Source organism: Brachyhypopomus gauderio, chromosome 2 (assembly GCF_052324685.1).
Source record: "Brachyhypopomus gauderio isolate BG-103 chromosome 2, BGAUD_0.2, whole genome shotgun sequence".
Taxonomy (NCBI): Eukaryota; Metazoa; Chordata; class Actinopteri; order Gymnotiformes; family Hypopomidae; genus Brachyhypopomus; species Brachyhypopomus gauderio.
The window spans coordinates 38,542,062-38,556,702 of record NC_135212.1 but is presented as its reverse complement, the minus strand read 5'-3'; the positions used below and the strand labels follow the sequence as shown (position 1 = coordinate 38,556,702).

The following is a 14,641-nucleotide window of genomic DNA, read 5'->3' as shown; positions in this document are numbered from 1 at the left end:
GAACAACTGATGCCTCATACATCTGACGGGACTAGCAAAGCTATCTAGATTAGCTAGCTTAGCTAACGTAGCACCAGATTTCTGCGCTTTTTTGGAAGAATTTTAGGAGATTGTGGAATACTGGTGTATAAGAATAAGCTGAAGGACCACTACGCTTATAAACATTTGATCTTTTCCGCTTTCATTCTTTCCAGAAACAAGCCTGTCTGTTGGTTAGCCAACTGTACAACAATCTGTGTATTTATGTGCAACACACAAACCATTCCCCCTTCTCCGGAGCAACTCATAACAGTTCCGTAGTCTCGGTATTATGGAGCAGCTGACCTAGCAAAAGCAGGAACATACAGAATGAGCTATACTATAATATAGTAGCTATACTGAACAACCCACATGTAACTATAAGAATCCATTCAATCCTGCTTGTGTATCTCCAGAACTGCATGCACAGGAGATTGTCGGCACGACCCCACGGTTCAGCTTCACCGGAGAGGGGGCGAGCCGTGGCGAAGGGCGGAGTGCAGACGGACCCTTCTCGCCCCCGTGGCCACGTGCCTTTGTTTGGTGTGCCGTGTGAATGTGTTTCCCCTTTAATATGACCCACAGTGTTCTCTCACTGTTTTCACCCGTTCCATTTTTCTACGTTATAAACCATCTGATTTTACACATATCCCAGCAACACTAGTGCCCATCATTCTCCTCCAGACGTTTCTAGCGGTTTCTCCAACGCTCGTGCGAATCCAACAAGTTAGAATAAAGCTGATTCGGCCCTCCCACCGCAGACTCGAGAACATACCATTCTACGGAGAGAGCACGGGGGAGGTTCAGGACCTTTCTAGCTTTTTCCTGAATGTTCTAGGTTAAGCTTGTCGTATATAAGTAAAATCTGTCCAATCTATGTAAAAATCCAGGTTTAATGAAAACTTTTTCTAAACTGATTCACTGAACCACATATCGTATTTTGTTGTCTTTAAATGTGAGAGACAGACAATTTTGGATAGGAAGGCTGAACTAATTTTCAAAAGTAAAATATGAACCTATATATATATGCTTGTTCCCCTTTTCGCATATGGATCCCATTAATAAAAACGTTACCACTTCTTTACCTGTTTATTGGAATTGTAGCTTTCCAAAACTCTTCCAGTATGCTTATATGCGAATTGGTTTCTTTAAGGACTGATTCATTCTCATACACATCAGTATTGTTGGACGGGCTGCTACCGGTTGGGTAGCTCGCGCAAACGTGGAGAAATCTCCAGAAGCGTCGCGAGGCGACTGGGGGCGTTGACTACTTCAATATAAAGCACGAGCGGCAGTTCGTGGGAAGCACAGCGTTGACGGAGCGGTGATAAACTCACGAACGAGGAGGAATAAACCTACGGCTTTAACTGTGGCGCAATCTTCAGATAATTCTGAACCTTCTTGAATGTAAGTGCCTTTAATTTTATTCATTTCCATGTTATGTGCTGGGCCACTTTTATAAAATAGCAGTAAGGAACAGCCTGCTGATGTTAAATACCTAGTGAATGAAAGTAAATTCTAAAACAGTACTTACTGTTAATGTGTTATAACTTTATTTACTTCTATGTTATGTGCTACACCACTTTTAAAATAGCAGTAAGCAATAGCCTGCTGATGTTAAATACCTAGTGAATGAAAGTAGATTCTAAAACAGTACTTACTGTTAATGTTTTATAACTAGTTTCAATGCATTTGTCTTAATTGATGCCATTGTTTTCATATGTGTAATTGTAGATAGTGACCACAAACAGTCAAGATGCCATCTGCTAAAGGAGCTGCTATTGGGATTGACCTGGGCACCACTTACTCCTGTGTGGGGGTGTTTCAGCATGGAAAAGTGGAGATCATTGCTAATGACCAGGGCAACAGGACCACACCCAGCTACGTGGCCTTCACAGACACAGAGAGGCTCATTGGAGATGCTGCAAAGAATCAAGTGGCCATGAACCCCAACAACACGGTGTTTGACGCCAAGAGGCTGATTGGCCGGAAGTTCGACGATCCGGTCGTGCAGTCTGACATGAAGCACTGGTCCTTCCAAGTCATCAGTGATGGAGGCAAGCCAAAGGTTCAGGTCGAGTACAAAGGAGAGAAGAAGTCCTTTTACCCTGAAGAGATCTCCTCCATGGTACTGGTGAAAATGAAGGAAATTGCTGAGGCTTATCTGGGTCAGAAGGTAACCGATGCCGTTATTACTGTACCTGCCTACTTCAACGACTCTCAGAGGCAGGCCACCAAAGACGCCGGTGTGATCGCTGGGCTGAACGTCCTAAGGATCATCAACGAGCCCACAGCCGCAGCCATCGCCTACGGCCTCGACAAAGGCAAGCGAGGAGAGCGCAATGTTCTGATCTTTGACCTGGGAGGAGGTACGTTCGATGTGTCCATCCTGACTATTGAAGATGGCATCTTTGAGGTGAAAGCCACAGCAGGAGACACTCACCTGGGTGGGGAGGACTTTGACAACCGCCTGGTCAACCACTTTGTGGAAGAGTTTAAGAGGAAGCACAAGAAGGACATGAGCCAGAACAAGCGTGCACTGAGGAGGCTGCGCACAGCCTGTGAGAGAGCCAAGAGAACCCTGTCCTCCAGCTCTCAGGCCAGCATTGAGATCGACTCCCTGTACGAGGGCACTGACTTTTACACTTCTATTACCAGAGCACGCTTTGAGGAGCTGTGCTCTGACCTGTTCAGGGGAACACTGGAGCCTGTGGAGAAAGCCCTGAGAGATGCCAAAATGGACAAGTCCCAGATCCATGACGTTGTCTTGGTCGGAGGTTCAACGAGAATCCCCAAGATCCAGAAGCTTCTGCAGGATTTCTTCAATGGCAGAGAGCTGAACAAGAGCATCAATCCAGATGAGGCAGTGGCTTACGGTGCAGCTGTTCAGGCTGCCATCTTAATGGGCGACACGTCTGGAAATGTCCAGGATCTGTTGCTGTTGGATGTGGCCCCGCTGTCCCTGGGCATTGAGACAGCAGGTGGAGTCATGACCGCACTCATCAAACGCAACACCACCATCCCAACCAAGCAGACCCAGACCTTCAGCACATACGCAGACAACCAGCCCGGCGTTCTGATCCAAGTGTTTGAAGGTGAGAGAGCCATGACAAAAGACAACAACCTGCTGGGGAAGTTTGAGCTGTCGGGCATCCCACCTGCACCTCGAGGAGTTCCTCAGATTGAGGTGACTTTTGACATTGACGCCAATGGGATTCTGAATGTGTCTGCGGTGGACAAAAGCACTGGCAAAGCGAATAAAATCACCATCACCAATGATAAGGGCAGGCTGAGCAAGGAGGAGATTGAGAGGATGGTGCAGGAAGCAGACAAGTATAAAGCAGAGGACGACCTCCAGAGAGAGAAGATTGCTGCTAAGAATGCCCTTGAGTCCTACGCCTTTAACATGAAGAGCAGTGTAGAGGATGAGAAGATGAAAGGCAAGATCAGTGAGGATGACCAGAAGAAACTCGTGGAGAGGTGCAACCAGGCCATCTCGTGGCTGGAGAACAACCAGCTGGCTGAAAAAGAGGAGTATGAGCATCAGCTGAAGGAGCTGGAGAAGGTGTGTAACCCCATCATCACCAAACTCTACCAGGGAGGCATGCCAGCTGGAGGCTGTGGAGCCCAGGCCCGTGCTGCCTCAGGGGCCAGTGCCCAGGGGCCCACGATTGAAGAGGTCGATTAGAGAAATGGACTTCTTATGTGGACTCAAATTGCTCTTTTAGAATTAGTTTACCATCTGGAAAAGTGTTGCTCCTTCATGGCATGCGGATGATTCATTCATATGGATCAAAATAACTTTATTTGCCATTGTTCAATGTACTACAAGGTTGAAAATGTTAATGTACTGTCAACATGTGAGATTTTAACTGTTTTACTAATGAAACTTTGCACAAAAAGGAAATTACACCTACTGTATGTTGTAAATATTGGTCTAAAATATTTTTATATTTGTTGGATGGATGGATGGATGGATGGATATTTTTATATTTATTGTTAATAAACTTTTATGAACAAAACATCTTACCTTTGTGTTATTGGCAGTCCATAATGTAATTTATCTTATAATCATGAACATATAAGATGTAAAAGTAAGGAAACAAAACCCTTCTCAGGGTTATGAGGTGAAAGGCTGATTTCTCCTTGGTAAGATTCTCGAGCCTTTACACACACCTGCTGGCCAATTGGTGCTTTCATGATTAGCTACTCTGCACAGTTCTGCTCTTTAAGGGCCTTCCCAAATACTAGAACTGTCAGAGAAAGAAAACCGCACAAATGTTTCCAGGTTATGATCTGTTCTGACTGGTTGCTTTATTAATGCTGCTATGCAGCATGTCCCAAGGAGGAAGGGTTGCTTTGGAGTTCTGCTCCTCCCAAGGATTCTTCCTAATGCTACAAAAAGCGATTTAGTTTGTTCATTACATTTCAAAACTGCACTTCTTTACAGCTGCTTTTAGCCAATGGCTGTCTTTAAGCTGCATATCAATTAATACATCAGTGTGTGACTTTTGAGGGCTTCAGTCCTAGAAAGTAAATAAATGGCAAAAATGAACTATTGAAAGGCTGTCAGAGTGGACAGCAGAGGTCAGTGTTCGTCTACGAGTTCTGTCTACTGTGTCCAGCATCTGACTGACTTGGACATTTATCCACAACTGAACTAAAACTTATATGATCAGGGAAAGTTCAACACTGGGCTGTTCTGTACTGGATCTTAACCGTTTTCATCAGCACAATAATGTGCTCACAACCAGCAATGCCTCCGTAAACTAATCATTGCTTTCCATATCTATTTAGTTACTTATATGTCAAGTGAAACATGCTCACCAAAATCTGCTTTGATTCCTCAACTGGTGACCAGTACTTACTGCTACCTAAGGACATATAAATAATCCCCCAACTGGCACCAGTGACAGTTCAGTCAGCCAGACAGCTCAGATCAGAAACTTTATTTAGACCGAGACTGTTTCCCATACAAGCAATTTGTCTTGATGAGTGCAAACAAGTATGTTACTTACCAAACAGAAGTGAGAAGCACACAGACTGTTAACAGGCATTTTAACTAAGGGAAAATAAAACGACAAATCTCAAGATCAAAGAATAAGAACAGTAAAGAGTCATGGATGGAAACCAATAACTGAACATCTGTACATATGCATGTTTAACATGTAGACACATTCATAAAAAACTGTTACATACAAATGACAAAATATGAGCGTTTGCAAAAAATGCTACATTCATACAGATGTGCAAATACGCATAAGTTACAGGGAAGTTGCTGTACAACAGTAACGGGAGTTATTTGGTTAGTTTAAGGTTTCAAGTTTAAAGGGCAGTGACCACTGTGGTTGATGAGCCCTACAGCTCTGGGGAGGGGGGGTTGGGGGAGCTGTTCGCATATCTGGTTGTGCTGATTTAAATGTCCATGAATATTCCACCAGAGGGAAGAAGACGTTAGTGGCTGGAACAGGGGGGTTTCCAGGATGAAAGGGGTCGGTTGTCATTTTGCCAGTCCGCTTAATCGCCCTGCTGTTGTAGATGTCCTGATGCACTGATGACCCCCTCCGTTGTCCTGATTGCGCGCTAGACTTTGGCTCGTTCTTGTGAGGTGGTGAAACCAAACCAGATGTTTACGGATAACTTGAGGATGGACCGGACGATAGATGTACAGAAGTAGCTACCGTTTGCCCTGCTCCCTTCCCTACCTAGCGGGATCAGCATTAACACTCTCTGGGGTGTCCATGAGAAATGCAGAGAACAACTGATGCCTCATACATCTGACGGGACTAGCAAAGCTATCTAGATTAGCTAGCTTAGCTAACGTAGCACCAGATTTCTGCGCTTTTTTGGAAGAATTTTAGGAGATTGTGGAATACTGGTGTATAAGAATAAGCTGAAGGACCACTACGCTTATAAACATTTGATCTTTTCCGCTTTCATTCTTTCCAGAAACAAGCCTGTCTGTTGGTTAGCCAACTGTACAACAATCTGTGTATTTATGTGCAACACACAAACCATTCCCCCTTCTCCGGAGCAACTCATAACAGTTCCGTAGTCTCGGTATTATGGAGCAGCTGACCTAGCAAAAGCAGGAACATACAGAATGAGCTATACTATAATATAGTAGCTATACTGAACAACCCACATGTAACTATAAGAATCCATTCAATCCTGCTTGTGTATCTCCAGAACTGCATGCACAGGAGATTGTCGGCACGACCCCACGGTTCAGCTTCACCGGAGAGGGGGCGAGCCGTGGCGAAGGGCGGAGTGCAGACGGACCCTTCTCGCCCCCGTGGCCACGTGCCTTTGTTTGGTGTGCCGTGTGAATGTGTTTCCCCTTTAATATGACCCACAGTGTTCTCTCACTGTTTTCACCCGTTCCATTTTTCTACGTTATAAACCATCTGATTTTACACATATCCCAGCAACACTAGTGCCCATCATTCTCCTCCAGACGTTTCTAGCGGTTTCTCCAACGCTCGTGCGAATCCAACAAGTTAGAATAAAGCTGATTCGGCCCTCCCACCGCAGACTCGAGAACATACCATTCTACGGAGAGAGCACGGGGGAGGTTCAGGACCTTTCTAGCTTTTTCCTGAATGTTCTAGGTTAAGCTTGTCGTATATAAGTAAAATCTGTCCAATCTATGTAAAAATCCAGGTTTAATGAAAACTTTTTCTAAACTGATTCACTGAACCACATATCGTATTTTGTTGTCTTTAAATGTGAGAGACAGACAATTTTGGATAGGAAGGCTGAACTAATTTTCAAAAGTAAAATATGAACCTATATATATATGCTTGTTCCCCTTTTCGCATATGGATCCCATTAATAAAAACGTTACCACTTCTTTACCTGTTTATTGGAATTGTAGCTTTCCAAAACTCTTCCAGTATGCTTATATGCGAATTGGTTTCTTTAAGGACTGATTCATTCTCATACACATCAGTATTGTTGGACGGGCTGCTACCGGTTGGGTAGCTCGCGCAAACGTGGAGAAATCTCCAGAAGCGTCGCGAGGCGACTGGGGGCGTTGACTACTTCAATATAAAGCACGAGCGGCAGTTCGTGGGAAGCACAGCGTTGACGGAGCGGTGATAAACTCACGAACGAGGAGGAATAAACCTACGGCTTTAACTGTGGCGCAATCTTCAGATAATTCTGAACCTTCTTGAATGTAAGTGCCTTTAATTTTATTCATTTCCATGTTATGTGCTGGGCCACTTTTATAAAATAGCAGTAAGGAACAGCCTGCTGATGTTAAATACCTAGTGAATGAAAGTAAATTCTAAAACAGTACTTACTGTTAATGTGTTATAACTTTATTTACTTCTATGTTATGTGCTACACCACTTTTAAAATAGCAGTAAGCAATAGCCTGCTGATGTTAAATACCTAGTGAATGAAAGTAGATTCTAAAACAGTACTTACTGTTAATGTTTTATAACTAGTTTCAATGCATTTGTCTTAATTGATGCCATTGTTTTCATATGTGTAATTGTAGATAGTGACCACAAACAGTCAAGATGCCATCTGCTAAAGGAGCTGCTATTGGGATTGACCTGGGCACCACTTACTCCTGTGTGGGGGTGTTTCAGCATGGAAAAGTGGAGATCATTGCTAATGACCAGGGCAACAGGACCACACCCAGCTACGTGGCCTTCACAGACACAGAGAGGCTCATTGGAGATGCTGCAAAGAATCAAGTGGCCATGAACCCCAACAACACGGTGTTTGACGCCAAGAGGCTGATTGGCCGGAAGTTCGACGATCCGGTCGTGCAGTCTGACATGAAGCACTGGTCCTTCCAAGTCATCAGTGATGGAGGCAAGCCAAAGGTTCAGGTCGAGTACAAAGGAGAGAAGAAGTCATTTTACCCTGAAGAGATCTCCTCCATGGTACTGGTGAAAATGAAGGAAATTGCTGAGGCTTATCTGGGTCAGAAGGTAACCGATGCCGTTATTACTGTACCTGCCTACTTCAACGACTCTCAGAGGCAGGCCACCAAAGACGCCGGTGTGATCGCTGGGCTGAACGTCCTAAGGATCATCAACGAGCCCACAGCCGCAGCCATCGCCTACGGCCTCGACAAAGGCAAGCGAGGAGAGCGCAATGTTCTGATCTTTGACCTGGGAGGAGGTACGTTCGATGTGTCCATCCTGACTATTGAAGATGGCATCTTTGAGGTGAAAGCCACAGCAGGAGACACTCACCTGGGTGGGGAGGACTTTGACAACCGCCTGGTCAACCACTTTGTGGAAGAGTTTAAGAGGAAGCACAAGAAGGACATGAGCCAGAACAAGCGTGCACTGAGGAGGCTGCGCACAGCCTGTGAGAGAGCCAAGAGAACCCTGTCCTCCAGCTCTCAGGCCAGCATTGAGATCGACTCCCTGTACGAGGGCACTGACTTTTACACTTCTATTACCAGAGCACGCTTTGAGGAGCTGTGCTCTGACCTGTTCAGGGGAACACTGGAGCCTGTGGAGAAAGCCCTGAGAGATGCCAAAATGGACAAGTCCCAGATCCATGACGTTGTCTTGGTCGGAGGTTCAACGAGAATCCCCAAGATCCAGAAGCTTCTGCAGGATTTCTTCAATGGCAGAGAGCTGAACAAGAGCATCAATCCAGATGAGGCAGTGGCTTACGGTGCAGCTGTTCAGGCTGCCATCTTAATGGGCGACACGTCTGGAAATGTCCAGGATCTGTTGCTGTTGGATGTGGCCCCGCTGTCCCTGGGCATTGAGACAGCAGGTGGAGTCATGACCGCACTCATCAAACGCAACACCACCATCCCAACCAAGCAGACCCAGACCTTCAGCACATACGCAGACAACCAGCCCGGCGTTCTGATCCAAGTGTTTGAAGGTGAGAGAGCCATGACAAAAGACAACAACCTGCTGGGGAAGTTTGAGCTGTCGGGCATCCCACCTGCACCTCGAGGAGTTCCTCAGATTGAGGTGACTTTTGACATTGACGCCAATGGGATTCTGAATGTGTCTGCGGTGGACAAAAGCACTGGCAAAGCGAATAAAATCACCATCACCAATGATAAGGGCAGGCTGAGCAAGGAGGAGATTGAGAGGATGGTGCAGGAAGCAGACAAGTATAAAGCAGAGGACGACCTCCAGAGAGAGAAGATTGCTGCTAAGAATGCCCTTGAGTCCTACGCCTTTAACATGAAGAGCAGTGTAGAGGATGAGAAGATGAAAGGCAAGATCAGTGAGGATGACCAGAAGAAACTCGTGGAGAGGTGCAACCAGGCCATCTCGTGGCTGGAGAACAACCAGCTGGCTGAAAAAGAGGAGTATGAGCATCAGCTGAAGGAGCTGGAGAAGGTGTGTAACCCCATCATCACCAAACTCTACCAGGGAGGCATGCCAGCTGGAGGCTGTGGAGCCCAGGCCCGTGCTGCCTCAGGGGCCAGTGCCCAGGGGCCCACGATTGAAGAGGTCGATTAGAGAAATGGACTTCTTATGTGGACTCAAATTGCTCTTTTAGAATTAGTTTACCATCTGGAAAAGTGTTGCTCCTTCATGGCATGCGGATGATTCATTCATATGGATCAAAATAACTTTATTTGCCATTGTTCAATGTACTACAAGGTTGAAAATGTTAATGTACTGTCAACATGTGAGATTTTAACTGTTTTACTAATGAAACTTTGCACAAAAAGGAAATTACACCTACTGTATGTTGTAAATATTGATCTAAAATATTTTTATATTTATTGGATGGATGGATGGATGGATATTTTTATATTTATTGTTAATAAACTTTTATGAACAAAACATCTTACCTTTGTGTTATTGGCAGTCCATAATGTAATTTATCTTATAATCATGAACATATAAGATGTAAAAGTAAGGAAACAAAACCCTTCTCAGGGTTATGAGGTGAAAGGCTGATTTCTCCTTGGTAAGATTCTCGAGCCTTTACACACACCTGCTGGCCAATTGGTGCTTTCATGATTAGCTACTCTGCACAGTTCTGCTCTTTAAGGGCCTTCCCAAATACTAGAACTGTCAGAGAAAGAAAACCGCACAAATGTTTCCAGGTTATGATCTGTTCTGACTGGTTGCTTTATTAATGCTGCTATGCAGCATGTCCCAAGGAGGAAGGGTTGCTTTGGAGTTCTGCTCCTCCCAAGGATTCTTCCTAATGCTACAAAAACCTTGTTCATTACATATCAAAACTGCACTTCTTTACAGCTGTAAATTGTAATTAAACAATTACACTGTACACCAGAGTGTGCCTTTTGCAGGCGTCAATCCTAGAAAGTAATAAATGGCAAAAATGAACTATTCTAAGACAGACTGTCAAAGTGGACAGCAGAGGTCAGTGTTTGCCTACAAGTTATGTCTACTGTGTCCAGCATCTGACTGACTTGGACATTTACCCAGACCTGGACAAGTTGTGTATGATCAGGGGTAATGTCAGTCAAACTTCAGATGCATAGTTGATCAAAATATCCTGTTTGTCTAGAAACGTATATTTCACTTCAATTTTACCTTCTTTTAGGTAATGACATTGACTCCTGTAGTTTAGTATTAGTCTCACTCAATGGTATCTTGAATTCTGACCTATCCATACTATTTCCTAGGATGAATTCTGTGATCAAAGCACTTTGCAAAGCACTTTGTAAGTCGCTCTGGATAAGAGCGTCTGCTAAATGCCGTATATGTACTTACCTCTACATGATTTAGTACAGTGTACTGCAGGCACTTCCTGGAGTCTGCATATAAAGAAGATACCAGGTAAATTACTGCAAATGTTCAAGGTTTCTAGAGTATGGACATTTTGGACAGAAGGTGAGTGTGAGAAGCAGCATCCTTTACTTAATGCTAAATGACCACAGTTACATTACAGCAGAAAAAACTGCTATAATTATAAAGGACATATTGGGATTTTTTTTTTTAGAAAGGAAAAGTAATTGTACACCTCAGTCATTAAGAGTCTGTGTTTAATCTTAATCAACTGGCCGAACCTAGTGTAACATTTTTAGAAGATTAAACAGACTAGGAGAATACTGTAGGTGTCGCGCACTCACATATACACACACCTGCTCGTGGGCTTGTGTGAAACAGGGAATGTTTCCATTCAAGCGGCCTTGTGATAGTGAGCGTTTCTAAAACACCCACCCTAAACATACGAAGCGCCAGACGCAACACTTGCAGCTCTGCCTTCCTGCTCCGCCAGTGCAGGTGGTGTTTGGCTGCGCTTCTCATGGAACAGAAAGTGGTTCTCATCACCGGCTGCTCCTCAGGCATCGGTCTGAGCCTTGCTGTCCACTTAGCCTCACACCCGTCGAAGGCATACAAAGGTGACTACAGCAGCACTGCACTGTTTTTCTGTCACAACGATGTACTTCATCCATCCCTTACTGTACAGTCATCTGTGTGTGTGATGGCATGCTTGATAGACACCTGAACGAGTCAGTAGCAGTGCTTGCCCTTTGCCTTGTTGGTGTCGTCTAGTGTACGCAACCATGCGGAACCTGGACAAGAAACAGAGGCTGCTGGAGAGCATGAGAGGTCTGCACAAGGAGACGCTGGCCATTCTGCAGATGGACGTCACGGACCTGCACTCCATTCTCAGTGCCCGAGACAGCATCAGAGAGGGCAGGGTGGACATCCTGGGTGAGAGGAACAAACGGGGACTCGGAAACATCTGGACAAACACCAGCTCCTAAAACCACTGGTTACTTTATATTCCCTCGCTCTAAAATCTGAACTTTCTCCTCTCTATCACTTTTCTCTTGCTCTTTTGCACTCCTCTCTCTCTCTCTCTCTCTCTCTCTCTCTCTCTCTATTAGTGTGTAATGCAGGTGTGGGGCTTATGGGCCCCCTTGAGATCCAGTCAGAGGACACCATGAGAGGGATCCTGGATGTGAACCTGCTAGGCACAATTCGCACCATCCAGACCTTCTTACCAGACATGAAGAAGAGGAGAAATGGACGAATATTGGTCACTGGCAGCATGGGAGGACTACAAGGTGAAACAGAGATGTGGGGGGGGGGGGGTTTATTTGGTTTTATACTCTAAACAATTGAAATGTTCACTCAGCCAGTCAGATATGCAGTTATATGAATAAATTAAGGTAGAGGATCTAGACGGAAGTGAACAGCAAATCTAGAAAATTCAGATGCTGGTAAAATGATATAGGCTTTCACTTTGGTGATTGCACTTTTATAGCTGTGTGTTTGCATGAACCTCAGGTCTGCCATTTAATGAGGTGTACTGTGCCAGCAAGTTTGCTGTAGAGGGCGCCTGTGAGAGTCTGGCCATCCTTTTACAACACTTCAGCATTCAGTGAGTTCTGCTTGTGCGCGCGCTGTTTACAATGGTGTGTGTATGTCAATTAAAACTTCATATAATGAGCACTAAATGTCACCAGACTCTATTCAAATAATCGTTTCACATGATTCAGTCTGAGTCTGATAGAGTGTGGACCCGTGAACACGGACTTCCTGAGAAACCTGAAGAAGACTGAGGCGAGCGATGAGTCTGTGGAGGTGGACGCACGCACGCGCAGTCTGTATGAGACGTACTTGCAGCACTGCCAGGCGGTATTCCAGAACGCAGCGCAGGACACCGAGGACATCATCAAGGTGTATACCAGTGGTGTCGTGTGGTCTCATGCGGCTGTCATGTGCCAGATTGAAAGGTTTTAACTCTGCAAAGTCAACATTTATTTTTAGCTGGTTAGCGTTATGTCATGAGGTAGCTGTGGAATAACTCTGGACTGTCTGTGACGTCCATGATGAATTGTTAAGCACTTGAACATGTTGGGCAAAAAATAAACAAGCATCATGGTCTTCACACTGTTACTGTTTTACATTTTACACAGATTCAGAATTTTGTTAAGTAGCTTGCATATCCATTGTTCTAATGCAGATCTCTCCGCACCTGTGCGCAGGTGTTTCTGGAGGTGATCCAGTGTCCGTGTCCTAGCCTCAGGTACTACACCAGCAGTGCCATGCTCCCCCTCAGCAGCCTCAAGCTCACAGCACTCGACGGCTCTCAGTACGTCCGCGCCATGAGCAAGCTCGTCTTCTCCTCCAGGAGTGCAGACTCGCACAACTAACAGAAGACCACACAACGTCCATGTCTGTGTTACAACTGAGCTTCTTGTCTTGGAGTTACATGCATGTTGCCTAGAAAATAATAATACTTACACATGTAGTGTCATATGACTAGTGAAGAATCACACACATGTAGTGTCATATGACTAGTGAAGAATCACACACATGTAGTGTCATATGACTAGTGAATAAGACACCTGATACATGTAGTGTAATAAGATCCAGTGTTTGGGGCAGTTTAGAATAAAGATGTACAAAGAGGACAATCACTGGACTCTAGTGTTCTCTCTGTCTCACACACACACACACACACACACATTCACTCACTCTCTCACTCACTCACACACACTCACTCCTGCACTCACACACACATTCACCAACTGATACACCCACTCACTCACTCACACACACATAAGACTTAAACACCCACTCACACGCCCACATACACACACTCACTCGTATCTCTGACTCAAATGGAAAACATCAGTTGCTTCCTAACCTTGGGGTTTATTTTGCTTTGTTGATTAATGAAACACACAAGGCTGCCCACTCCAAGGCCACACCTTGTCTCACCCTGTCCCTTACTGGCTTCACAACCCCTCCTGTTACATTGATCTTAACCCCACTCCTCCCCCACCCATTGGCCTGGTCCCCATCCCCCTCTTCCTGGTCACTCACCCTGCCCCTGGTCACACCTCCTGCCCCTCCTCCACACCCTTGGCCTTTTTCACACCCTGGGGCAGTTCTCAGTGTACTTGCTTTCGTCATGCTGTTCAACACTCCCACACGTCACATTTCTAACCCCCATACCTGCGTCACTGATAGTGGGTTTGTACTGGTCCAGCTCATAGACGGAACATTGCAGCCCAAGGGCACAGAATGTTGTAGGTCCAACATTGGTCCAGGGTCAACCTGCATTCCTCACTGACTCAGACTGCATTGAGATATAGTGTGTAAAACTCTGTTCAAACCTCTTACATTGTGATAACACAGTGGATGAAGTTAACCTGTAGTTATACTGTTATATATTATTGTTACAGAAGGCAGTATAGGTATACATATCTATACTTGTGTATAAGCAGAATTCTCTCTCATTACTATGCAACTCCAAAAGTATTTCTGGAGGGTGAGAGTAGGGGGGGGCAAAAAGTAGATAATGATCAAATTCTTATACTCTCTGTCTCTTCTCTCTCTCTCACTCTCTCTCTCACACACACACACACACACACACACACACACACAGAAAACACACACACACCCACACACATACACACCCCTTTAAGACTTATCACATATCATTCTTGCCTTTGAGATGACTTTGTGACTGGATTTGTCTGTGGTTTCTGAGCAACTCTCTCTTGGTCCACTGGAGCTCTGCTGATAAAAGAACTTGTGACAACTAGCTCAGATCCCCATATAAAAAGCGCAAAAATAGCACATTTTACCATAATCAGCTACAGATCACAACCACAGATCGCAACCACATAGCTGAGACTTTACTAAGGCTATCTCTACAAAGCACCGCCAAAAATGCAAAC

The 14,641-nt window shown here is 44.9% G+C and overlaps 3 protein-coding genes across 3 annotated transcripts; all 3 read left to right on the top strand.

The window, feature by feature from the left end:
* The first annotated feature begins 1,335 nt into the window (after nucleotides 1-1,335).
* On the top strand, nucleotides 1,336-3,955 carry LOC143503300 (heat shock 70 kDa protein-like). The gene has a single exon (XM_076995654.1). The coding sequence runs from the start codon at nucleotides 1,775-1,777 to the stop codon at nucleotides 3,704-3,706; it is 1,932 nt and encodes a 643-aa protein (XP_076851769.1). The 5' UTR covers nucleotides 1,336-1,774; the 3' UTR covers nucleotides 3,707-3,955.
* A 3,152-nt stretch (nucleotides 3,956-7,107) lies between these two features.
* On the top strand, nucleotides 7,108-9,727 carry LOC143503290 (heat shock 70 kDa protein-like). The gene has a single exon (XM_076995651.1). It carries the CDS (start codon nucleotides 7,548-7,550, stop codon nucleotides 9,477-9,479), a length of 1,932 nt encoding a protein of 643 aa, XP_076851766.1. The 5' UTR covers nucleotides 7,108-7,547; the 3' UTR covers nucleotides 9,480-9,727.
* Nucleotides 9,728-11,163: 1,436 nt separating this feature from the next.
* hsd17b1 (hydroxysteroid (17-beta) dehydrogenase 1) lies at nucleotides 11,164-13,369 on the top strand. Its single transcript, XM_076997495.1, has 6 exons — nucleotides 11,164-11,341; nucleotides 11,496-11,657; nucleotides 11,834-12,013; nucleotides 12,237-12,330; nucleotides 12,449-12,629; nucleotides 12,938-13,369. The coding sequence occupies exons 1-6, from the start codon at nucleotides 11,245-11,247 to the stop codon at nucleotides 13,103-13,105; spliced, it is 882 nt and encodes a 293-aa protein (XP_076853610.1). The 5' UTR covers nucleotides 11,164-11,244; the 3' UTR covers nucleotides 13,106-13,369.
* The last annotated feature ends 1,272 nt before the right edge of the window (nucleotides 13,370-14,641 follow it).